This window comes from Anolis carolinensis, chromosome 1 (genome assembly GCF_035594765.1).
Source record: "Anolis carolinensis isolate JA03-04 chromosome 1, rAnoCar3.1.pri, whole genome shotgun sequence".
Taxonomy (NCBI): domain Eukaryota; kingdom Metazoa; phylum Chordata; class Lepidosauria; order Squamata; family Dactyloidae; genus Anolis; species Anolis carolinensis.
Genome location: NC_085841.1, coordinates 340630861 through 340658286, shown reverse-complemented (window position 1 = coordinate 340658286; position 27426 = coordinate 340630861). Strand labels below are relative to the sequence as shown.

Here is a 27426-nt window from a genome sequence, read left to right as displayed (position 1 = left end):
TTTGGATAAGAGATATTTAAACTAACCTCTGGAAAGCATTTTAAATAGGACAGTCTTGCTGAGAGGGACAAGGGATAGTTAGTTATATCTCTAGTATTCTCAGCTTATGCTTTTTCCAGTGGTCCAGATGCTGTTAAGGAGAGCCTGTTGATCCCTTTGGTTTGAGCTCACAAGGCAATTTTTGTCTTCTCACATGAAGATTATTGAGGTACTTGAGACTAAACTAAAGAACAGCTGGCAAATTGAAGCCTGTAAGGCAATCTGCTCCTATCCCTCCCATGTTTCATTGACATGTCTGTTTTGTTGGGATTACTCTTTAGCATTTTATACAGAGCTTCCTCAATTGGCAAGCTGAAAAACCAAACCGCTTTTATTATTTCAGGGCAAGGTCTGTTGAACTCTCCACAAATAGCTAGTTATATTGTTTGTCTTAGGAAATCCATTTAGCATAGTCTCCTTGGTAGCCTCACCAGGTCAGTAAAACACCCATGAACTTAATCATCTGATACTAGCTAGTTTGTCATAAACTAGTGAAACCAAAGAGGGCAGGATCAGATATGTACTGTTCACGTTGCATTTACAGTCAGTCCCCAAGTTATGAATAGGATAGGTTCTGTAGGTTTGTTTCTAAAATGAATATCTACCATATGTACCGGTAAGTCAGAACAGGTACATTTTTAAAGTGTCACTCCAGCCAGATTATATATGTGTGTGTGTGTGTTTCGGATAGCATAGGAAAAGGTTAACCACCCTGTGGTGTTTGTTTTGCTGCTTGTGCCTCCCATTCAGAAGATTTCACCTCACTTTTTGTCCCAATGATAATTGGATTTTGAAAAAAAACATTGCTTGCTGTAGAAACAAGGCTTGGTGATAACTCTTCAGTTGATACACCTTTTCCCCATGATAATTCTTTGAGGAGTAGATTTCCCTTCCTTGGGGTAGATTTCTCTCACTTCCTGTTGCCACCACCCCATTCTTAACTATGAGTAGTTTGTATTTCGGATGTTTGTAACTTGCAGACGGCCTGTACTTGCCATTGCTCCCTCTGCTATAATAATGGATGTGAGAAGTGGTCATGAGTTAAATATGTTTTTAAGTATATAAATCATTCACCGATGTTATGACACAGCCAGTAATAGATGTGAAGGGTTACCTTGCATATAGAATAGTGAACACAGTAATTAGGCCAAGCTGAACTCTTCAAACTAGCATCCTGTACGTTCCAGGAGATAAGGTACTGCACACACGAATTTCCTTCCTGAGCTTTTAGTTGAGAAATGCTTTGGCTCCACTGCATTTCTGCCAACAAACTCCCATAAAAGCATGTGAAAGAAAGCCCTTCATGTGCATTGACACCCTGTGATTTGTGTGATCACTATCTGGATCTCAAACTGGTTCCAGGATGCTCTATGCATTCATCTGCCCAGTGAAACCACTTTTTTTCAATACCAACCTGAAACTGTGTTCAATTATGTGTCTTTGGCCCCTTGGTGTAGCTGTTTTTATTCTGTGAGCTCCTTCAGTTTAGTTTTTTGGGGCAGTGTATAAGTCCAATTTTATAGGAACAGGATCAGGAAAGGATATTGAAAAACATCTGGTCATCCCCAGGGCAACTTCCTTGCAGACAGCCAATTCTCTCACACCAGACGCAACTTGCAGTTTCTCAAATCGCTCCTGACACACAAAAAAAAATCCCCCAAAAGCCTCATAAAAGATTAGACCTTTCTATGCTTTGAAACACAAGTGGTTTCTATTTTCCAGTAAAATCTTATTTCTTGCTGTGTCTTGCCAATGTATGGAAGTTTGGTAGGATCATGACTGAATCTGGAACAGCTAATTACTGGGTTGGGTGGCCACCGATATGTCTTTCAAGAACTGAGTGTGCCAGCAGCCTCACATATCATACGGCAAATAGTAGTAATTTCTTTTCTACTAGAGATAGCAATCTCCATGGACAACTGGAGAGAAATGACTAAACTGTCCACCCTCTAAATAATGCTGACATCAGGGTATTCTAAGGGCACCAGCTGCTCATCACCAGATGACAGGCAGCTTGTCTTCACATGCCAAGGAGCAAACCCCAAAGCACCTGTTCCTGGGCTTGCCATAATATGTCTCCATGAAATGCCCAAAATAAGAAATCAGTACTTGAAAATAACGGTGTTTGAAGTTTTCAAAGGTTCTGGAGTCCCTAATGTTCACTGGATAGGTGGACAGTCCATGGAACTAAACCAGATGTTTGTCAATGTAAAGATAAGCGATGGCAGGTAAACTCTCCAACCATCACTAATTCTCTCAACCATCACTAATGTCCACGCATCCCCATATATGCAATTGCAAGGAATTATTGGGTGTGATCTAGCTTCTGTTGTAGTAATAGGCACTCACAGTTCTAGCCATAACCCTATTTGAATAAAGTATGTAGCTGTTAATTTTTATTTATAGAAAATACTTATATCCTGCCACTCACAAGCTAGATTCTTGAGGTGAAATTGAGCGTGCCTCCAGATACCAGACGTGCCCTGAGATGCCAGAACATGCCTCAGAATACTGTTTGATATGCCAGGGTTTGTTGGCAAATTCGCCAGAGGTTCTTCTTCAGATGAATTGTTATGGAAAGGACTCCCAGAAACAATGTTTGCACCTGCTTGAAAGCTTACCTAAGCCCTTTGAACAAAAGGCATTACTTTACCTATTTGGCATTTCAGTTAATCTCGGCATTTTTTAGTATAAAGGTTAGACATAAGCTTGTTTTTCCATCATGTTCTTTCCAGTACTTTGCTCTGCGATATAATTACAGGCAGTGCAAAATCAGCCATCGGAAGTCATTTGTCTTTCATCCGAAGCTGGTGCCAAACATTTTAAATCTGCACATTTTTTGTTACCCGCAGCTTCCCCTCTCTCTGGCTCAGGGCAGTGAGCTAACAGGGCCTAGCTCTATTCACTAGCCAGAACTGCCCATTGTCTCAACACGTGAGGAAATCTTCATAGTGAATGCCCAATTTATTTAGTTTTTCTCAAGTGTAGCCCCTTAATTATCAGTTTGCAGAATGGCAGAAGTATCATGACATAATAAGTTTCTAAACAGAGTTTTGAAAAGTTTTTGGACTATGACTCTCAGAATCCCCTGCCAACATGGCCAAAGGACATTGGGTCTAAGAGATTTTAGGAGTTGCATCTAAATGTGTTGCATTTCTAAGCAATGGAGGCTTAGATTGGGTTGTGTTTGTTGCTGAAAGTTCAGGCTTCATATCTCCCAGGGAGCTCTTGAATAATGCATACATCCTAAAGTTGAGAGAAATGTCTACAGGACAAAATTGTTACAGATTACATGGCACTTAGTAAATTTACCAGAACATATGCTCAAGTGTCATACCTTGTTCATGTGTCATGCCTTTTAGAATTGTCATTATATTTCCCAAGTATTTGGTCATTGGTCAAAGATAACAGCAGGGATTCCTTTTGTCCTATAGATATTTACAAGGGATGTATTTGAGGGGGATGTTCTGTGAGTCAGATTTAAAATTCTGTGGGTTGGATTTCAGTCTCTACATGGAATAGCAGCTGTAAGAAGAGGACATACTGAATAAAAATAGGAATTGACTAAGCTGCTGCACCATCATTGTATATTAACAGATGCTACTAGGAGTTATGGCAGAATAAGTTTGGTTTATTGCTTCTCCCACAGCAGCCGCTTGAAGCAATAGGGTATGTTTTTCCAGATTCCTTGTCCACATCTTTGTATCTGGATACCACTGTTGCTCACATACTTTGAAGCATGACCCAATGGTCCCTGGCCAAAGCTAGTTGCATCTTCTACTATCTCAAGCAATATATCTATGCAAACCAAAGTACAGTAGAGTCTCACTTATCCAAGCCTCACTTATCCAAGCTTCTGGATTATCCAAGCCATTTTTTTAGTCAATGTTTTCAATATATCGTGATATTTTGGTGCTAAATTCATAAATACAGTAATTACAACATAACATTACTGCGTATTGAACTACTTTTTCTGTCAAATTTGTTGTATAACATGATGTTTTGGTGCTTAATTTGTAAAATCATAACCTAATTTGATGTTTAACAGGCTTTTCCTTAATCCATCCTTATTATCCAAGATATTCGCTTATCCAAGCTTCTGCCGGCCCGTTTAGCTTGGATAAGTGAGACTCTACTGTATCTCCTTTTTAGGCATCTCTACTTTTTATTCAGAGATAGAGGTTCTTTGTGAGGGTGCTTTTAAAAAGCATCTTTAATGTGGCATAATTGGTTAAACCCTTGTGCCGGCAGGACTGCTGACTGACAGGTCAGTGGTTTGAGTCCAGCGAGAGTGGGTGAGCTCCCTCTGTCAGCTCCAGCTCCCCGTATGGGGACATGAGAGAAGCCTCACACAAGGATGGTAAAACATCAAACATCCAGTTGTCCCCCTGGGCAGACAGCCAATTCTCTCACATCAGAAGCAACTTGCAGTTTCTCAAGTCACTCTTGACATGGGAAAAAAAGCAGATGCTGTATCCACATCATTTTGATAAATAGGATCTCAAATGTTATTTTGAAAGAGGTAATTAATCTTGGTTTAAAAACTGTCTTCTTAATAGTCCTTGATCCTTGTTAAAACTGTCTTGCTAACAGTTCTTGATCCTTGTTGCTTATAGAGTAATGTGTTTGTTGTTAGATGTCATTATGTTCACATTGACTTATGATGTCCCAACAAATGAGAAACCACCAAAACCTCCTGTTATTTGCAGCCCTGCTAAAGTCTTGCAAGTTCAGGGCTGTGGTTTCATCATTAGGATACAAAATATAACTAAGGGGCGTGTTTCTAATATATTATTGCTTAGGAATAGTTTTTAAAACACAAACACCCCCATGTGTACATGTGACGGCCAAGGCAAAGTGACCCTTCAAAAGTCATGTTGAGGTGCTATAAGTAAAGAATAAAATACTAATTAAACCAAGAAAAAGGCACTGGCATCCCTGGTTACAGTGTAATTTAACAGTAATAATATTGTTGCTTCTTGTAACCTGCCCTCCTGTCTTAATGAATTACCAATTACATTGTTACTTGTTACACATTATTTACCCAGTTTTGTTTATACTGTACCTGTGAAACTCCTTCCCTCTCTAGAGTTTAAAGAAATTATTTCAGTGTTCCCAATTAAATATGATTATTCTAACCGTTTTTTGTCCTGTGTGATAAGCTGGATTTAGCTCTGCTTATGATTCTTTCATTTCTTTCAAATATGATGTTTTGAACATCATAATTTAAGTGTACCAGGAAATATAATCTTTGGATTACAAATTCTACAAATACAAAGCATGGATTATGATTGTTTGTTGAAGTCCCATGCGCTTGCCCAGTTGCATAATATAACAAGAATTCATGAATGGTAATTATTGCTGCTCATGAATCCCTTGTTGGTTGTTCTGGTGCAAAATTGGCCTCCGTTGATTGAAAATTTACTGTGGAATCTGTCTAAAACCACTACTTCTTTTTTGACAAATGGATTGTTGCATTGGGATATGTGTGACTGGGAAGACAGGTAAATGCTCATCCCCTGAGAATGAAACACTTTGTTGTCATGGGTAGATTATACTAATCTGCCTTTTTATCTGTTTTCCTGTGCCCATGGATGTACAAGTCTGTATTTGCCAGTATTTCTTCTAACGATTGTGTTGGAAGTGTTCAGAGCAGCTTGTAATGGTTACTTGAGAAAACACATCCACTTCTCATTAATCCCCTGTTAACACCTTAAGTGAATTTACTCAACAACCTCCCAATAGCTCAACGGTGAATATAGAATCTAGTCATGTTTTAAAGACTTGTCGAATCATGATATGAAATGATGTTTGGAAAAATATGTTGATAGGTCTTAAAATGAATTCGAACATATTTTTCTACTTTGTTTATGCCTATGTTGATCTTCCATAGCGACACTATTTAGTTTCCTTTTTAAAAATTGTCAACATATCCCACCCAAGTTCAGAAATTTAAATTTTAGTTTCCTTTGGTAGGATGGTGGCCTGATTTCTTTGTGTAGGCAGTTGCTTTTTTAATGAAGTAGAGGCCTTGGTGGCGCAGTGGGTTAAACAGCTACTCTGTAGAACTTGCTGACCAGAAGGTTGGCAGTTCGAATCCGTGGGATGGGGAGAGCTCCCATTGTTAGCCCCTGCTTCTTCCAACCTAGCAGTTCGAAAACATGCAAATGTGAGTAGATCAATAAGTACCGCTTCAGTGGGAAGGTAATGGCTACATGACCTAGGAGGCGTCTATGGACAACGCCGGCTCTTCAGCTTAGAAATGGAGATGAGCACCAACCTTCACAGTTGGACACGACTAGACTTAATATCAAGGAGAAACCTTTACCTTTAGGAACCACTTGCTTAATCACATGGTATCCAACCTTTTACTTCTTCATTTTGTATCCTTCATTTCTAATAAAATTTCCAAGTGAGAGTGGCATGTGATGGATTCTCTGTGTACATGGATACACGCTTACCCATGCATGCATATGAAGAGAAATCGATGACCTAGTCAAGACAAACCACCATCTCCTTCCATTTTCTCTGAAATAAATTACCTATAATATCCATAGGTCTGTCTCCACTTGTACTAATTTTGTAATGCATTGTTTAGTGACACGGTTTCTTATTCAAGGAGTTATAGCAGGTATGGGCAAAGTTCAGCCCTCCGGGTGTCCAAAACACCTGGAGAGCCAAACTTTGCCCATGCCTGAGTTTTAGGATAGCTTGATGAAGAGAGGACTGAGAGGTGATATGATATCTATATTTAAATATCTGAAGGAATGTCATATAGAAGGCAGAACGACCTTGTTTTCTCCTTCTCCAAAAAATAGAGCAAGTACCAATGGATTCAAATTAGAAGAGAATTTATTTAAATCTTTGGAAGTTCTCCTTTACTTTAAGAGTTGTTCAGCCATGGAATGGACTCTCTTTGGAAGGAAGTCTCAATCTTTGAAGTTGGATGGGACATTTTCAGAAGTGTATTCCTGCAAGTGTTTGGACTAGATGGCCTTTATGGTTCTTTCCAACTTTGAAGATTCTATGATCATACATCCACAAACATTTCTGCCAAGACATGGCTGTCTGTTGCACATTTGTGGGTTTGTGGATTTGATTTTTCATCTATTTTAATTAATATGATATCTCTAGAAATATCTACATTCTTCTAGAGAGATGTTCTCTGAGGTTTAAGAAAGGAGCATTTTTTATTTATGGGGATCCTGCACCTATAACCCCAGTGAATGTGGAGAGCTGGGTGTAGTTTTAATTCATTGTGAGCCACTGCGGGTCCTGTGCTGGGAGAAAAATAGGATATAAAGGGGGGGGGGGGGAATCATTGAATCTACAGTAGCCAGTTAATGACCAAAATCCAAACCTTTGCTGCCAGCAGAAGGAAAACGGAGCAGTGTGGCAACTCTCTAGGGTTCGCAGGTGCCTTCTCCTGAATCTCAGAAGATCTCACCTAATTCTAAGCCTTGCACCCTTCTTTAAAACTTAAGAAAGGCCCATCTAGAATTAAAGGGCTTGGATGCCATGTTTGTTTGTGGAGAAGAGGGACAGGTTTGGGAACAAGACCTCATTCCACTCCTTACATGTTCTGTAGAAATGCCATCCCCCCATCATCTCTTAATCCAACATGTCACTCCCTTCTGCCAGAGTTAGTACAGTTGGAGTGGTGTATTTGAGCGCAAGGAGAAGCTGCAGGCTTTAGGTTAATGAAAATGTACAACACGGAGTCTAATTCTGTTGCTTCGAGGCCAAACTCATATCTTTTGTGATTGAGCCAATTTTACAGGCTGCAGGGCTGACAACCTAGAATTGGGTAGTAATCTTTCCCAGACATCTTTGAATGCCTCAAGCATTTGTTTTTGCCGTCACCTGCTGTAATTTTCGAAATTATAATTACGCATCTGATCTCTGACTTGTGGATGAAATGGATTAAGTGCCTTGTAATGAGAGCTTTTCTTTTGTTGCTGAGCAGCTGAGTGGGTGTGCTGCTTAGACTTTGCATACCTATCCCATGCTGTTGGGGTGTTGGGTTTGGAGGTGGAGTAGCAGGCGGATCCCACCAGTTGGGAGAACGGGGCAGTTGTTCCAGGACACCACTGGCATGAATGTAGCAGGGTTTCTTCCCTCATATCATGGACAACAAAGCCTGGACATGTCATACCCTCTGGCATTTCACAGAAGAAAATAGGGACATGCCTAAGCATCATCAGAATGCAACCAAGATGGCAGAAATTATACATGAAAAAGAACAGAGAAGCTGTGGCAGTTTGATTTTGCCTGAGTCTATAGCAGGCATGGGGAAACTTCGACCCTCTGGGTGTTTTGGACTCCAACTCTACCAATTCCTAACACCCGTTAGGCTGTTAGGAATTGTGGTAGTTGGAAGACCAAAACACCTGGAGGGGCAAAGTTTGCCCATGCCTGGTCTACAGGGAAAATGCTTTCCCATCCTGTTTTCTTCTGCTAATGGTGTGCGAGCTACTTTTGCATTTTGAATTCAATCAGCTGAAACAAGCTGATGACAAAGGGGAACCATAGAAAGAAACTGGGACAGTTTAAAAGCAGCTGAAAAAATAGATGACAGAAAATCCATTACCATTAGGCGATCCCTCGTAGTTCGAGGACGATTGTCTTCTGTTGCCTTGGGGTTCGTAAGTGGCTGAAGAGACCTATTCTTGATCTGCATGTTCTACCACAGTGAGGACATTGGTTTCCAGGTGGAAGGCGGTCCCGGTCAGGGTTGGATTGACGGGCCTTCCTCTTGGCATGTTTTTCCCTTAAGCCCTCCATTCGTGCCTCTTTGAACTCCATAGCACTGCTGGTCACAGCTGACCTCCAATTAGAGCGCTCAAGGGCCAGGGCTTCCCAGTTCTCAGTGTCTATGCCACAGTTTTTAAGGTTGGCTTTAAGCCCATCTTTAAATCTCTTTTCCTGCCCACCAACATTACGTAACTGCTTTGGGAGACAGAAGATCAGTTGGGTCTGTTTCTAATAAACTGGGACAATTTCAGAACACAACATGCTACTTTTTGGACTACAGCTCCCATAATGGGCATGCTGGTTAGGGAATTCTAGGAGTTGTGGTCCAAAGCAGTAACTTTTGCTAGCTGTAGTAAAAAATTGCTATTCTGCATATCTTTGGTTACTTCTTTTGTACACACTTTGAATTTGGACCTGTTGTTATAGATGGAAAATGCATTGTATAAATCAACCTTGCCCAGATTTGATGCACGTCTTGCAGCCCAAACCTTGGTATTGTATATACCTTGCGGCCAGGAACTGCCAGATTATAAGATTGAAATGAATGATATCATTCTTACTAAGGATCTTATACAGGTGGAGTAATAAGTGCATGAAAGTTGGCTGATTGCTTGCTTGAAGGCACAAACATTGCCTTGATTTCATTAAGTAAGTGCTGTCATCAAGAAATGGTTAGTAGTATTAAATCTTTATGCACTATAGATAAAGCAAGCGGTGTGCTTTGTAACACATACTAAATACTCTAAAGGCACCAGATCTAGTCTGTTCTTGGAAGCTTTGCAGGGCCAGCTCTGGTTAATGTTTGTATGGGAAACCAGCGACCACAGGAGTTGTGGGTCATAATTCAGAGGAAGCAATGGCTTTTATGAAGTTAGCAGAGAATTACTTGATCGAGCATTGGAAAAGTAGCAGCTCATCACCACTTGTGGTCTGACTGTCCAGTTTAACCCCATTTCACATAGTGGGTGGGTCATGGACATTGCACACGTTATAAAGACATATGGGGAATTGCATTTCAAGTGTCCCCACTTACAGAAATACCTATAAGTCAGCACATTAGCACAACAAATAAGTGGCTACTAGTGTAATCTTGTGAACCTGATCATTTAGTTTTCTAGGAACCTTCTGCTGTAGTGAGACATATATTGCTTCCCTTCCCAACTCAGCCATTTCTTCTCTTTGCTTTTATGGGCCAATAAAGATATACATAAATCCAATATGCAAGTGATGGTGATGGCTTTCATCTTTCCAAGGATCTTGCCTGCATCTTGTTCATGTCTTCAGGCATTGTTTCTAACTTGTACATGTTGGAGAGTGGGTTCAATGGCTAGAGAACATGATTAGGAGAAAGGGCACTGTTTATTTATTTATTTACCATATTTATTTCCCACCTTTCTCAACCCTGGAGGGGACTCAAGGTGGCCTTGCAACAGGCAGCAATTTGATGCCACAAACACAAAAATAATTACAATTAAAATCAGTAATGAAAACATGAATTATTAAAAACATCAATTAAAACATCAGCTAAAATCATGCCATCCGAAACATAATCCAGGGCCAATCACATTGTCAATCGCATTTGTCAATCACATTATATCATTACATATTGTACTTCTCCAGTTACTTGTCAAAAGCTTGGTCCCAAAGCCATGTCTTGAGTTCTTTTCTTAGAGGTCATAAGAGAGGAGGCAGATCTGATCTCACAGGGGAGGGAGTTCCATATTCAAGGGGCCACCATTGAGAAGGCCTTGTCTCTCGTCCTCACCAATTGTGCCTGTGAAGAAGTGGGACTGAGAGTAGGGCCTCCCCAGACGATCTTAATCTCCGAGGTGGTTCGTAGAGGGAGAACGTTTTAGACAAATGGCTCAAGAGACAAATTAAAGGCTTTATCATGAGAGCTTCATTAAAGTAGAAATGTTATCTTGAGTGCTTAGCTAATACTAAGCTGAATTAGTTTCACTTGGGGATGAAATTGAAGGAATAGAGGAGGAAGTGATACTTGTGAGTATCAATTCAAATCACAGAGGGGTCAGGATAAGTAGATAAAGTGGGAAACTTTGAATCATTTAAATTATTTAACCCTATTATGTCTATGTGCTGTGAAACATTTAAAACTGTTTTCTACTTAACTTTGCCTAATTTCTAGAGCGACCTTGTGATAGAGAAGTATGTAGAGTTCAGAAATGTATAATAAATGGGAGCAAAAGAACAGGAGCAGTGGGTGCTTAGGAAAAATGGTGTTTGAATAATCACTGAAATCTGCAAATTCCTTTACCTTTTCTAAAACCTTATCTTCCTCTTGCAGAGATCCCCGGCCAACAAACCAGCGTGTCAATGAACATGTTAACAATGACGTCAACCTCCGGATTCAAAACCTCACTATCTTGATCAGAAATATCAAAACCTATTATCAGGTATATCTTGGTTTACTTGATTACTTATCTGAGATACTTAAGGATATTTCTTAATGAGAGATAAAGAATGACTTGCTACTGGAAATTAAGAGGAAGCAGAATTTCTTGATAAGTTTTGAGTCAGTGCTGTAGCCATAGTATAATGCTAGGTGTGGTGTATGTTTGAGGTGTAAATATATTTATCTCTGTAAACCTGCAGAAAGTCTCATATACCACCTGCATGTACTGTATGTATGAAGATAACAATGACAGAGTGAAGGTGTAAAATAATCTGCCTCGAAGCTATGCTTTTGTGTACTGACATAGTATACTGACATATTGGCATATTAAAGCCAAATAATTCACTTACTAGATGTGTTGGAAGACTAGAGGGTTTCATTAAACCCTCCAGGAGTAATTAGAGGACTGTTTTTATCTCAAATGCCCTCAGGACATGGGATCATTATCCCCAAATTTGGGGGCCTTTCTGGGTCATTTTAGCTTTTATTAACAAGTTACTTCCTGGTCACATTTGTTTTGTTTTTTTAAAATAACACCTCTCCTGAGCCCAGTCTTATCCAGGGGTCATATAAAATGTGATGGAAAGGCTTCCCATTTCTCTAGACAGTTTGGGGTATCTGCCGTCAAATTTTGAAAATATCGCAAATACTGCTTTTGGAATCTGTAGTGGCCCCAAATATGGTGGAAATGCCCTCTCACTTAAGGAGTTTTTGGAGAATATATATGCAAAAAAATTGAACATTGGGGAGACGTTGAGGGGGGGGAGGCTCAAAAATAGCCCTGGAAGCCATATGTAACCAATGGGCTTCACTCAGCTCAATGTTGCATTAACTAGCATCCCTCAATAAGTTGTATTTTCCAGTGTTACTCTTCCTTAATTAATTTACTCTCTTATGACTTGTGTCAAATTTGAAGTGGATCATTAGCACTACAAGGAGGTTAACTCAAGGCCACATGGAGTGGGTTGAAAGGCTATAGGAAAGGGCAACGAAAATGATCAAGGGACTGAAGCAGCTGCCTTACAAGGGAATGTTATTGTTTGAGTTGGAGTGAGTAAACGTGGAAAAGCCATTCAGTCTCACTCATACCAGAACTCATAGTCATCCACGGAAGTTAAATGGTGGGATTAAAGGACAGATGAAAGGAATTGCTTCTTTATAGAGGACAGAGTTTAACTGTGGGACATTCCACAAGGTGTATTTGTGGCTGCCAATTTTGTCTGGTTTTAAAAGGTGATTGGATCAAATTGTGGAGGCTGAGGCAATGAGTGGCTACTAATCAGGATGGCTATGAATCACTGCCAGTATCATTCTTGTTGCCGAATGCATGAAGGTTGAATTTGCTGAGCTTGATAAACTTTTAGTCTGATCCAACATAGTTTTAATAATTTGTTTTGATGTTTTTATAAAGTGTTCTGTTTTGATAGAAATATGTTACTTATCAATCTGGATAACAGACTCCACCTCTATTCTGCCATAGTCAGACCACACCTGGAATACTGTGTCCAACTCTGGGCACCACAATTTAAGGGAGATGTTTACAAGCTGGAATATGTCCAGAGGAGGGCAACTAAAATGATAAAATGTCTGGAGAACAAGCCTATGAAGAGTGACTTAAAGAGCTGGGTTTAGCATGTAGAAGAGAAGGCTGAGAGGAGACATTATAGCCATATATACTGTAAATACGTGAGGGGAAGTCATGTAGAGGAGGGAGCCAGCTTGTTTTCTGTGCCCTGGAGACTAGGAGTCAGAACAACAGCTTCAAATTACAGTAAAGGAGATTCCACCTGAACATTAGGAAGAACTTCCTCACTGTGAGAGCTGTTCAGCAGTGGAACTCTCTGACCCGGAGTGTGGTGGAAGCTCCTTCTTTGGAGACTTTTAAACAGAGGCTGGATGGCCATCTGTGGGGGGTACTTTGAATGTGATTTTCCTGCTTCTTGGCAGGGGGTTGGACTGGATGGCCCATGAGGTCTCTTCCAACTCTATGATTCCATTATTCTAAAAATAAATGTAATTTCCATGCTGGCATTTTTAAGAGATATTCCAGTGTCTATATAGAAGTTGTATTTTGACCAAAAGAGATATTTGAGTGGCACCACTCGGGTTCATTTTTGACTAATGGGAGATATATGAGATTTTTATCAATTTGGAGGTGGTAAAACAAGACAGTGTGTTTTGCAGCTGCTCTGAGCTGTTTGTGAAAATTTGCCCAAATTTTTACATTTTGAAGACTATTTGGGAGCTTCAGGAGCCATGCTTTGCCCACCTCTGCTCTAAACAAAAGCAGCCTTAGGAGTTTAAAGGTAAGGCTATCAGAATCCCATTTTCCTATTACGCAGTGTGAAGCACTGGTCCTCATCCAACATTTACTATTTGTCTGGATGTCAAAATTATCAAATTTGTTTCATGTTTGGATGCGTTAAATGATCTCACAATGTATATCTGTATGGCTGATTTTCCTTTTGAAAACCCCCCTCTTGATTGCCTGTTCCTTTAGATGAGCTCTGGCAGCCAGACTTGGCCTTCTGGGAATCTCTTGCTTTCTGCATTGTCTGGAAGAAAACCTTGTGGGAAACATGGGGTGACCTGTGACATTTTAACATTGTTTCTGTGACAGTTATGGGACAGCAGGTCTCTGGGTTATCTAATTCAACAGAATTTCAATAACTGAATAAATTAATACAGCTTGTCTAGGTTGACTCTGATGTGGCATTTGTTCATACTTTCTGCCAGTACCAAATGTCCTTTTGCTTTGAGACCTGCTGTATTCTTGTGTGAATTCATCTGACAAGCTCATATATGACACTACGAATAAGACTTAATTAGATCCAGGGTTTGAGGCACAGTCCTTAACCAGACACCATGAAACCTGTCCTCGGATCATTAAGCATGTTATGTCTTTGAGCTTTGTCCAAATCACAAAAATGATCGTTTGTAACCTGAACCTTCAGGAATGGCACTGCATTTTAAAAATATGGGCATTTAAAAAAGATAAATGCTGGTGATTTCTGTCCTTTCCCTATTCTTCAGGGGAACATTGATTAGTTTGGTAGAGAGAGAGAGAGAGAAGGGTGCTTGCAAAACTGGAAGATGTCAGAGCTGTGATGTTTCCTTGCCTTTAATATCAATCGTTCAATAGTCTAATTTTAAAAAAGGGATTCATTTAGCATTTGGAAGAATCCAATTGCAAATACAGTGCTTACAAAATTATTGAAGAAGGCACTAAAACAATTGACCCACAGTTACTGATAGGCAGACAATGAAACTTAAAAAAAAATCTGTGGTATGTAATGTATTGAGGGGTTAATTTCTGAGCATCTCAACAATAAAGCTTGAATGTTCCTTCAGAGCAATAATTAGAGCAGCTTCCCTTGTGAAGTGCTTCCATTGTCTAATATCTGGGAGCTAAGACTTTATTGTTCAACAACAGTTTACAAATGTTGTAAATGTCCCCATAGCACAACAGAGGCTGATCGGCTGATGTTCCTCTTGGATATTCCCAGCAGGCTGGGCTCTTAGTTTAATATAAATTAATTTTGGCTATTCACAATTGTGCTCTAGAAAAGTCAGGCATGTTTTTTTTTTTTTTTTTGTTCCTTAGCTTGAGCAATTGAGAAAGATATGGGATGCATCTATTTGAGGACCAGAGATGCTTTGTATTCCCCCCAAAAGTAGAATTATCCCAGCACTCTACTTATGCACTTGCTTTTGTGCTAAATAGTGGTGTTCACATTCATGTAGTGTGGGTTAAATACTTCACTGTAAAGAAGCATGTACAAGTTGAGTGATAGAGGCAGGATGGCTCATTCTCTTAAGTGGATGCAAATGAGCTATGTTTAACAAATTATAAATGCTGATTTTGTTAAACACAGAAGCTTTGAATCATATCCCAAGGTCTTAGTGATTCTGTGATCTCTCTGGCATGTAGAAATCACAGTGGAGAAATAGCTACAAATAATATACTAGGTAATACATAATAGGACTTAAGATTGTATAAGCTAATTGACCACAGAACTAAATAGCTTGTTAATAGCTGGAGGAAAGAGAGAGAAATAAATCAAGCCTACCAACATGTCCCATCATCTCGCCAGTTCCAGGCTGTTGAATTTATTTTTACAGTTTCATTAATCTAGAAGTTATTGTAAACAACAGTGTGAAAACCCAGCATTTCATAATGTTAAGAGATTTAAAAGCAAGACTGAGCAGGTTTGGAGGACTTTTTTGTCTAATTTTCCCTGTCTGTCTCCAGTTTTTTAATTATGTTGTTACTTTGTCGTTGATGCTTTTATATCTGGGATAAGCTGTATTCTCTTAGAGGGTAAATAAGGTACTATTCAGAGCAGAAAGGGTTTTAGTGATTGCTTTAAAAAAGAAAACTATTCATGAATAATTCAGAGTTTATGCCCTGTTTGCAGCAGATAAACACAATTCTGTGTTGCATGTAAAACAGATAATGTCACCTGGTGGTTCTTGTAGCAATTATTTAGAAGCTTCCTCACAGGTCTTGAATGTGTTGATGCTACTTAATAAATAAAGCGATCCAAAGCTTTGGAGTGATGCATTTCAAGCAATCTTCTGATTGCAGAAGGTGAGCCAGGTTACCTAGCTAAAAAGTGATTGACTTGAATGTCAGCTTGGAGATGGGAGGAATCATTCCCAATAGAAGTTGTGGCTTTCTGTTCCCACAGGGAAAGTGTGGTCACTACAATATCACATAGAAACAAATCTACAATAATAAATTCCGATTACTGTTACATCACTATTTCTTGTAAGTTTGCATCTTGGAATAAGTAAATGTGGAGTGTTTAACTTGGTTGTTCTTTGTCATAGAAAACATTGCAAAGTACACCGTTTTTAAAATCCCTTTTATATTATAATACTTAAGCTTGTGCTTCTTATGGGAACATGATTAGTAAGTGTTTGATTTTAAACTGAAAAAAGAATCTAATATGAATACATTCCATAATGTGTGTTTTTAATTTTTTTAAGTAGTTTTTGGTCTTTTCGTTGTTGTTTTTGAAAGAAAACTGGGCCCTAAAGCCATTTGGCCTGGCCCTTGACCTCTTGTGATTTTGTGGCTGTGATTCACAAGGCTGAATTTTGGGTCTGAAAATACGTTGGTAGGACCTTGTCCTCTTTATCACAATCAAAATGAAACAATGTGTGCTGTTACAGTGTTCCCTCACGTATCGCGGGGGTTAGGTTCCAGGGCCACCCGTAATAAGTGAAAATCCACAAAGTAGGGACACTATATATATTTATACATTATTTTAGTAGTTATACACTATTTTAAGTCTTTATCAACCAATTATGTGTTGATAAATCGCCTCCTTTTCCTCCCGTTGCCACTTGGGCTCCTTTTCTTTCCCTTCGGCTTATCCTTCCTCCTTTCCTTAGGTTGTAAATTGTAGTTTTTTATGATTTATAATAGTCTTTTAGAGTTTATTGAAAAACCGTGAAACAGCGAATCCGCAAAAAGTGAACCGCGAAGAACACTGTATTTGTTTGATGGACAGGAGAAATCCTCACCTCAGTGAAATACCACATACTTTATATACAAAAGGTCAGTTTTCTGACATAGCTCCAACCAGATTATCATCTTGTGTGCTTCACTTTGGTTCATCAATGAACAGGAACGTCTCAGAAGATTCCCTGCCTCTTCCTTTTGCCCAGGAGGCAAAAGAGCAGTCGACAGACTCTGGACAATAATATGGAGCCCTACTATCAAAGAACAGGTGGGTTGCAGTGCCTTTCATGTTTTTTTATTTGTGTCTAGGCACTGCATTTGGTGGTTCTTACGTAGATTTGTCCACAGCTGCAGGGAATACGGTAAACTCTTATGCTTTGCTGAGCATAGCATTTGTTTAATTTTCTTAGTAGGTGTGTAGGCTGTTTGTAGCTGTGGACAAGTCTACATAAGGACCACCAAACGCAGCGCCCAGACAGGAAGCAAGGAACATGAAAGACCACAGACCAATTCAACCAGAGAAGTCAGACATAGCAGAGCACTTGGTGAACCAACCTGGGCACAGAAATCCTAGGCCACTCTGATAACAATCATGTCAGACTATATAGAAAAGCCATTGAAATCCATAAGCACGTGAACAATTTCAACAGAAAGGCAGAAACCATGAAAATGAACAAAATCTGGTTACCAGTATTAAAAAACACAAGAAACAAAATAAGGAACAACTTTCAAAAATTGGGACACTCCAGACAGCCAACAATCAAGTGCCAGTTAACACCTCCCAAATAAAGGATGCCTTCAGGCAACAGAGGCAAGGCTACTTCTATGTAGATACCCTCACTGATTGACTTTGCAGCTTTATGGCTATTCAGTGCTATTCAAACTTGCTAATTGCACATCAGCTTTAAACAGACAAGGGTTCTTTCTCCCACCCTGGACATTCCATAGATATATGTACACTCCACTTGCGTCACTAACAACAGAACCTCTGAAGATGCCAGCCACAGATGCAGGCAAAATGTCCGGAGAGAGTGATACTGGAATATGGCCATACTACCTGAAAAATTTACAGCAACCCCACGAAAGCCTTCGACAACACAAAGAACAAGTGTTTGATAGCTCAGCCTGTAAGACTGATCTTTCACAAGCTGCATTTTTGGCCTCCAAATTCTGGGTTGACAGAGCAGTCAACATCCTTTCCTTCCTTAGCTATAGTCACTCTATCCACAGCTTGTTTGTTGGGCCAGAAAGTTCATAGCATTTGAGCAGGACTCAGATAAGGACACAGTTTTGGGAGACAGAGATGTCTTTTAATTTAGCACCAACAAGGAATGTCAGTGCATTAATAGCTGCAGAAACTCCATCGGAATCAGTTGGTTCCACAGCCATCCGATCCATCTCAAGAGGGATTCTTTTTCGACTCCTCTTTCCTGCGGTCTGATGCTGCACCTGCCATCCCTATGGGGAATCAGGAAAAGTTCCAGCTGCACTCAGCCCTTCATAGTCACCATTCAGGAAGACATTCAGGGTTTCATTTGAACTTTATCAGAAGGTCTCTTGATAGTCATTACTACTGAGATAAGGCACCTAATTGTGATGAGTCATGGGCCATGTAGTCCCATTCATGGCACTGTAGTCCCAGATGAAGAGGAGAACTTGGGTTTTTCACCGTCTCAGTCAGAATTGGAACCTTCCCAGCCAGATTTGGGAACCTTGCACCTGCAAGAGATTTGTCTTCCAGAAGTCTGTCAAACAAGCCCTGAGCCTAAATCTCCTGTGTTTTCTCGCCACGAGTTTTGTAAACAACAGAGAGGAGTTCAAGCGGCCTCTCGCAGGAGTGCTAGGATAGCTGCTAAGAATTTAGCTGATTAAGCCTGTTTTCCATGAGAAACTTTAAGGAGTCATGCATCTGGACTCAGAGATTAGCTTTCGTTTCTGGTTCCCCAGTGAACTGTTCTTTGGTGGGAAAACTAGACCCTATTTAGGTGTTTTACCCACAAAGGGATCTTGCGGAGTCAATTCGTCAGCTACTGGAGTAAGTTGTGTGTGGACAGCGCGCTCCGTTTCCAAGCCTCGTTCCTGTTTCAAGCCTTGTTCCTGATTCCAAGCCTTCGCTCCCGTTTCCAGCTTTGTTTACCTCCACGGACCTTGCCTTGTTTTCCAGGACTCAGCCTTGCCTTGTTTTCCGGATTTTGCCAAGTAATTCCACGGATCTTGTTCTCGCTCCTCGTTCCTTGTTGCCTTGTATCAAGCCTTGTTTCAAGTTATTTCCTAGCCTTGCTCAAGTTCATGGACTAAAGGACCTTGTCATCTCCCCTCACTTTGCCTGGCAAAGTGAGTGTTTCGGTTATTGGATTACAACTTTGGACCTTAATATTTCATATTGGACATTGTTTTCTTGGACTAATTTTGACCTTTCCTGAAAGGTCTACTTCTGGACTATTTCATACACTTGCTTTTATTAACTTTATATATTTCCTTAATAAAGATATTAGATAGATTCTGGCCTCTGTGTATGGTTATTGGTGCTCTGCAGCCTGGGTTGTGACACTAATAAATGACAGTACAAGTAACCAAACTTCCCCTGACTTGAATTCCCTTTCCCCTGTTAGGGGGATTTTTCAGCCTTCCCCTCTCTCAAACCCCTCTGAAAAGAAAGTTGAGTTATTATAAGGCAACCATCAGCATAATGCTTGGTTCCTGGTACATAATCCCAGGAGTCAAGCATTATACTCATACACCCTGCATTGGTGGAAATGAAAAACAAAGATCCTGACTTGTTTGTCTAGTATATTCTACAGTGCATAGTTTGCCAATGAATTTTCATCAGTTTATTTCTTTTACTGTGTCCTAGGCAGTGCAACTCTTCCTATTTACAAGTGTTAGCTCTAGTATGTACATATAGAAGGATTTTTTCTCTCTACTAAAGGCTAGAGTCTTGGCAGTGGGTCTGTAAGTGACTGTAGAGCCCAGGCTGTGGCTCAGGCTGATAAAGCAGTCAGCTGCAACAAATCACTCTGACCAAGAGGTCATGAGTTCGAGGCCAGCTCGGAGCTGCATTTGTCTCTGTCTTTGTTCTGTGTTAAGGCATTGAATGTTTGCCTTATATGTGTGATGTGATCCGCCTTGAGTCCCCTTTGGGGTGAGAAGGGCAGAATATCAATACTGTAAATAAATAAATATTCTGGATCCTCATTGTCACAATGCGGACATAGGTTCCCAAGTAGAAGGTGGTCACAACAAGGATTTGCTTGATGTGCCTTCCTCTCCCTTTCACCCTCTATTTGTGCCTCTTCAAAATCCATAGCACTGTTAGTAACACTTGATTTCTGGTTAGAGTGCTTGAGGCTTCCCAGTTCTCGTTGTTTATACCACAGTATTTATGTCGCATTTTTAAGGTTAGCTTTAATCCCATCTTTAAATCTCTTTTGCTCTCCACCAACATTCTGTCTTCTGTTCTTGAGCCGAGAGTAAAGTAACTGCTTTGGGAGACGATGATCAAGTATTTGGACAATGTAGCCAGTCCAGCCAAGTTGATGGTGGAGGATCATTGCTTCAGTGCTGGTGGTCTTTGCTTCTTTCAAAATGCTGACGTTTGTCCGCCTGTCTTCCCAAGATATTTGCGGGATTTTTCGAAGGCAACACTGATGGAATCATTCCAGAAGTCGAGAATGACATGTGTAAATGGTCCATGTTTCACAGGCATACAATAGAGTTAGAAAGATAATAACTTTTTAAATAAGCATCTTGGTATTCCTACGAATGTCCCGATCTTTGAACATTCTCTGCTTCATTCACAAAAATGCTGCACTCGCAGTGCAAAGACAGTGTTTTATTTCAGTGTCTATGTGTACTTTTGTGGAGAGCTGACTTCCAAGGTAGTAAGCATTTCCTAATGTTACACCATTAAGCTTTATTTCTGGCATTGCAGAGAGATTGGTTTATGCCTCCAGGTAGAGCACTTTCATTTTTTTTAAATATTTTTATTACATTACTATTAATTTGTTACAAAGAAAAGAAAAATCTTTACAATTCATATAATTAAGTCTTTTCCTTTCCCCAGTGTTCTACCCGTTGTGCTCCCCATCACCGGAGTCCATTTCTTTATAGTCCAACCAGAACCTCATTTCTTCTGGTGGGGGTTGATTCCCATCTTCTCTCCTTAATGTTTCTTCAATAAATTTCTTCCATATACTTTCAAAATCATTTTTCTTCCTTAGGCCTTTTTAGACATTTTTAAATTGCATGTTAATTTATCATTTATTGCTAATTTCCAAATTTCCTTGTACCAATCTTCTATTTTAATTTCCACCTCCCCTTTCCAATTTCTTGCTATTAATAACCTTGCAGCCGTTAGCAACATTGTTACCAAATTCTTTTCATTTTCTTTCCATTCCTCTGTATTATAAATAGATAATAGTATAGTCACTGGGTTTATATTGATTTTTTTTCATGATACTCTCTATTTCTACTGTGACCTTTCCCCAAAAACTCTGTACATGCTTTGGTTTTCTCAGTGTTCAGTGAGAGGCCAAGCTTTTCATATGTTTCTGCAAAAAGTAGCCTGTAAGTCTTCCTCTGAATGAGCACAGACTACATTATCATCAGCATATTGGAAAAATCGTTGTGACCTTACTTTTGACTTTGAGCCTGCTGAGATTTTTAGTACAAGTAGAGGACATTAGAAGCTATTTACATTATTACATAATTTAACGAAGTATCACTGGTAATGACTTGAACTGATTAAGAAGGACTCTTCATGGATGGATTTAAATCATATTCTAATAATGCTCTCCTTATCTAATTTAGTTCTAAAAGTTTTTGAGGAAACCCCGCAACACATATAGATTTGCAATTATCATAGGTTTTTTTTGTATTTACACTTTTCTTACACTCCCTGATGACTGGGGGACCATGCAAATTCTCTGCTCAGGAGAGCCGTCTCATGTTATCTAAAGGGATCTGGCAACAGGCTGGAAGTGTGGTCTCACTGATCAACAGGTGGGTTAGTCAGTGGCTGGATCCAGACCCATGTATGTGCCAAACCTATCTATAGCTGTAGCCAAATAAAGTTGTGGCCTATTCTTTCCATACAGTTGTGACTGTATGGTCTGTGGTTTGCTAAGCAGTGCTTCTTGCGCCTGTACACACAATTTACAATTTAACACTTTTCATTGTGTATCTGAAGTGGATGAGACTCTTGAAATGCATGTAGGCATTTTGTATATTTAAAATATCATTACATCTTTATCTTTTGCTTGCAAGTAGCAATGCTAGGTATGTAATACGGATATTTTCATATAGAATTGTTACTATTAGAATTGATGAGGCAATATGTGTGAAGTATTTAAACACTTTGAAGACCAATATAAATGCTAAGTAGTATTATTACCAGGTATTTTTATTTGTATCATAGGACTCAGCTTGATGTGAGGGATTGTAAATTAAGCTATTAAACTCAGTCATGCTTTTAATGTAATGGCTTAGAATGAATTTATTCAGGAGACTAAACATGGTTTCTGTGGAGCTGTCCCTGAATGGAAGTCTTGCTGAACATGAGGTAACAAAATCTAATTGCAGTGAAGTGCAAAAACAAGATAAAAAACAACCTTTGGTCATCAGTTGTTGAAACAAATGTAGGTTAATGCATAAAAGATGGTCATGGTAGCATCTGGGTACAGCCTCCAGCCTGGAGTTATCAAGAGACCTGCCAAACGGAGCTTATGTTGACACTCATTGGGTTAGAGCAAGTAAAAGGTCGGTGTGGGGTTAATGCTTGGCTTATTTGGAACAGCTGTGTTATGGTAGGGCTTAAAAGGCTGTGTTCCCAGGGGAAACTCAAGAATCCATAACCAGAAAACGGAAGCAGGTGGATCTCTTTCTCTCATGGCTTATCAAAGCATTTCACATGTTCCAGATCAAACACTTCAATATTTTATACACATCTTACCAATCAGATGTCTCATCTTCATTGAGCTGCTGCTTGAAAAAAAAGCAATTTGCTTCTAGAAGGATGGGTACAACCCATAGGTGTTGAATCACACCTCAGAAATGGATCCAGTAGGTCTACTCTAATTGGGGCTAGCAATTGAATTAATAGCACCATGGCTTTAAACTAAACATGGAGATGCCCAATTCCACAAACCATGATGCCTGAAATGGCACAGGATTGTCATTGCCCAGGATTGCCCAGTCTGTTCTAAATGTGGGCTCCAGGCTAAATTAATATGCCGTATATACTCGAGTATAAGCCGACCTGAATATAAGCCAAAGCACTTAATTTTATCACAAAACTGGGAAAATCTATTGACTCGAGTATAAGACGAGGGTGGGAAATGCAGCAGCTACTGGCAAATTTCAAAAATGTAGGTTAAATGTTTTTGAATGTTTACATAAAATTGTAATTTATGATAATAATAAGACTTTAATAAGGTAAGACTGTCTAATTCTGATTATACCTATATACTTGAGTATAAGTCGACTGAACATAACCTAGCCAGGATCCTCACTCGAGTATAAGCTGAGGAGAGCTTTCACAGCCCTAAAAAAGGGCTGAAAAACTAGGCTTATACTCGAGTATATATAGTAATTATGGGGATAAAAGTCTGCTTTTGTTTTGACTTTGTTATAATCACAGACAGTGTTGTTTCACACTTTGTCTAAAAGAGTTGTGTGATTTGTACCTATGGTTTATCTGAAAAGCACATGCAAATATCTCTGGCTATTTGAATGGATTTGAAGCTCCTAATAAATATTTAGGCATATGCTTCAGATCTTCTCTTCTCACAGTGAAGTGCCTGATAATACTAAAAAAAATGCTTCATTAAGGTAGCAAGAGTCCAATGTGGAAATTCCATATACAGCAGCCGTGGGCAAACTTTGGCCCTCCAGATGCTACCGGCTGTTAGGAATTGTGGAAGTTGAAGTCCAAAACACCTGGAGGGCCGAAGTTTGCTCATGCCTTATATACAGACATATTTATTTTTAGTTCCTCCTCATTACATGGAGGTCTAACCGTGCAAGATGTCGGTTGAGCTCAAGACATGCAATTGTTTTGTTTTATTGCCAAGGGAAACAAAGTGCTAAGCATTGTTGCTGAACCTATTATGTATTTAATCTGCCGTGACTTGTGTACCTATATTAAGTAATCCCTACTTTCTCCATCACTTTCTGCTTTGGCTCATTTACTTGAAAAACCTGTCGAAGATTTTAGTAGAACTGAACTGGAATAGCTGTCAAATTAGAAGCTTTGTTCCTAGTAACCGATGAAGGGCTATCTTCCATGATTTACTCCCCTGGACTAGTCAAGCCTGTTCCCTTTCATTCAGTTAAATGCACACTTGGCAAAGGAACATATTGTTAATGAAAATATTTGCATTTCACATTTGTAGTTTTTAAAAGGAATTTCCTGTTTCCTGCAGAAGTTGAAATAAGTGCTGTATTTCTTCCTTATCAGAATTCAGCTTTGCATTTTCGCTTTTGGTCGAGGCAGGTAAGTTCTCATGTTGGGCCCAAAATTGACAGTGTGCCTATTCCAATGGCAATTTCCTGGCCTCACCATGACAAAACAGTGGATATGGCTCTTAACGAGACATGTCACATTATCTTCGCCCTACACCGCTGGAGAAATTATACTGTTTAGCTGGTATTGCACCACCTGACATCCGTCAGGAATAAACCGCCTGTAATGAAAGGACCAAGGCATTGACATCTCCAGCCCATTCTCTGTTTGGATATCAGCCAGCAAACCACAACCTTAAATCCAGAAATAGGTTCCTAATATCTACAGAGATACTCGCAGGAACATTTCAGCAAGCGAGAGTCCAAAAGTGGCAGGTTAAAACCCAGAACCTCAATCCATGGCTGTTACTGGATGAGAAACTCCTTCCTGGACACACAGAAGGCTGGGCGATTTGGAAGACGCTGAACAGACTGTGCTCTGGGACCACAAGATGCAGAGCCAATCTTAGGAAATGTGGCTACTAAGTGGAGTCCATGGCATGCAAGGGACAGACCACAGACCACTTGTTGCCCTGTGTGGCAACCTGTGCCCTGCCACATGCACAATGGAGGACCTTCTCACAGCGACAACGGAGGCACTCCACGTGGCCTACTTCTGGTCAAGGGAAATCTAGTATAATGTCAAGTTTTTGACTTTGTGTGTTTTTTAAAATACATTATAACAGTACACTCAGTTCACTTCTGACACGATAAATAAATAAATATCTGAAAATAGCAAAGCAAAACATGTATCCTTTGAAGGCTCAATAATTTTGATTTTTTATGTCTTCAAGTCGATTCTCGCTCACAGTGACCCCAAGGAAGCCCTAGCACAGAGTCTTCTTGGCAATAATTATTCGGAGGGAGTTTGCCATTGCCTTTCCCTGAGGTTGATGTACTGTGATGATATGCATTTGCTTTATTTATATCCCCAAATTTCTCCCAGACTGGGATTCAGTTGTGTGCATACCTTGTTTCTGGATTCCTTTCTCTATCCCGTCATGATTTTTTGTGCGTATGCTATCAAAGCTTTCGCCTTCCCCTTCCTTTTTCTCCCCTTCTCTTTTTGTATTCTCTATTAAGATGAATATTTTATTTGGTTGTTGTATGTCTTTCAGGCTGTGTGGCCATGTTCCAGAAGTATTCTCTCCTGATGTTTCGCCCACATCTATGGCAGGCATCCTCAGAGGTTGCCTGCCATAGATGTGGGCGAAACGTCAGGAGAGAATACTTCTGGAACATGGCCACACAGCCCGAAAGACATACAACAACCCTGTGATCCTGGCCATGAAAGCCTTTGACAACACAATATTTTATTTGTCAAGCTAGTGAGCCTTGAGACTTAAAGGGAAAGTACTACCTCAAAACTGATATAATGAATCCATATGATATACTTCACAGCTGTCATTCCCACCAGTTTATGTAGGAAGCTAAATGAACCCATTAAAAAGAAAAATTATGCTGGTGATATACACAATACAGAGGGGAATAAAATATTCAGAAAGAGTAGAGGAGCCCATCTTATTTGTGAGTTTATAAGAGTTCATTAGAAACAAAAAATTGTTACCTGCTTTATCGCCACAATAAAGCCATGGTACAGCGGCTTGTCACCTTTGTTTCATCTTTGAAAACTCATATTTTTAATCAGGTTTAATTAAAGCATGTTTGTTTCAAGTGCCATAATAAAATGTATGACATTTTTGCTCCAGAGGGAAAACTAAGTAAAAGTATGAGATACAGCATGGATCTGCTTTGAATAAGCAGCCTGCATGTAGTTGTCATTAAGGAGAGTTTCTCTGAAGATGTTGCATGTGTATGGCAGACATCCTACGTGGGGTGAAGAAGAGGATCCTCATCTACCGAGTATATGCCTTTCACGCTGGTGATCTTTGCCCTTCATGCAATGTAATTCAGAACTCACTGGTCCTTGAAATAGCTATTTGAGGTCTTGATAGTCATTTCCAGTGAGACCAAGTGGTTGGGTGGTTAGATTATGTCTGTATGAACTATGCACAATAGCTATATTTCCTAAGCAACTGGCTGCCATTCAAATCATGTCCGATGCTTTCCCCATAAAACAGTGCTGGTTCTCTTAGAAGAAAAATTACCTCTTTGATGAAGAGTACGGTATATTGAGCATACAGAGGACTTTCTCAAGTGCTGACAGACAAAAAAGCGTTAAATTTTGCAATCATAATCACTGCCCAGTTATTTTAATGTTTACTATTTTCCTATCTTTAAATAACACCTTTCTGCAGATCAGGTTTGCTTAAAATAAACCATTTAAAATCAGAACTAAGAATAATAACAATAACAATAACAGCAACAATAACAATAACAACAACACTTTTATTTATATTCTTCCCTTCTCCCCGAGGGGACTCAGAGTGGATTACAGCATATAAACAGACACAGCCAAACATTCAGTGTCTTGTTACAAATGAAATACAATGAGACACAAATACACAGACAAAGACAAAGGCTTCTCCTTTCATTTCCGGCTCTGGAGGCAGTGCTCATCTTCGACTCTGGGGGAGGTGCTCTTCTCCATTTTCAAGCCGAGGTGCCTGCGTTGTTCATAGGCACCACCTGCTTGTGTAGCTGGCATGATTGTACGGAGCGTCTTTTTGCCATTTCCCACTGAAGTGGTACCTATTGATCTGCTCACATTTGCATATTTTTGAACTGCTAGGTTGGCAAGAGCTAGGGCTAACAGCGGGAGCTCACCCTGCCCCATGGATTCAAACGGCCAGCCTTCAGGTCAGCAGTTCAGCAGCACAAGAATTTAACCCATTGCAGCACTTTTTATTCAATTTTAAAGTTTTTTAAAAAAATTAAATGGAATTCCTTATTTAAATTGGAATTCAACATTTTCTTTTAAGCATCTTAGGTAAAAGATATGATCATGGATAAAATATTTTGTGAATATATTAACAATTATTTATGGAGAAGGAAGGTATAATCTGATCACCCATTCTGCAGATGAGTACCTAAAGTGCCATCCTTCTCATACACAGTCATCAGACTGACTTTCCATATCTAACAGAGTTTGCTTATAGGACAGAAAGAACTACCGCAATTCCTATAGTTTTCTAAACAGCTAATTCCGTAAATCCCTTGTTTCCCATAAGGCACTCATTAAGTTGACAGGTTCATAGACCAGTCTGAAAGAACAAGTTTGACAAGGTAAAGTGACACCTTGGCCATGGATATTCTTACATAGTTAGGCAAGCAGACTTTATTAAAGTGA

General features: G+C 39.7%; 1 protein-coding gene across 2 annotated transcripts in view; it reads left to right on the top strand.

The window, feature by feature from the left end:
- Positions 1 to 27426, top strand: part of ccdc88c (coiled-coil domain containing 88C) — a 127332-nt gene that overhangs the window by 19352 nt on the left and 80554 nt on the right. For both annotated transcript variants that reach the window (XM_062968409.1, XM_062968410.1), the window contains exon 3: positions 11099 to 11207. In XM_062968409.1, coding sequence (XP_062824479.1) covers positions 11099 to 11207 — 109 coding nt within the window. The remainder of the gene's footprint in view (positions 1 to 11098; positions 11208 to 27426) is intronic.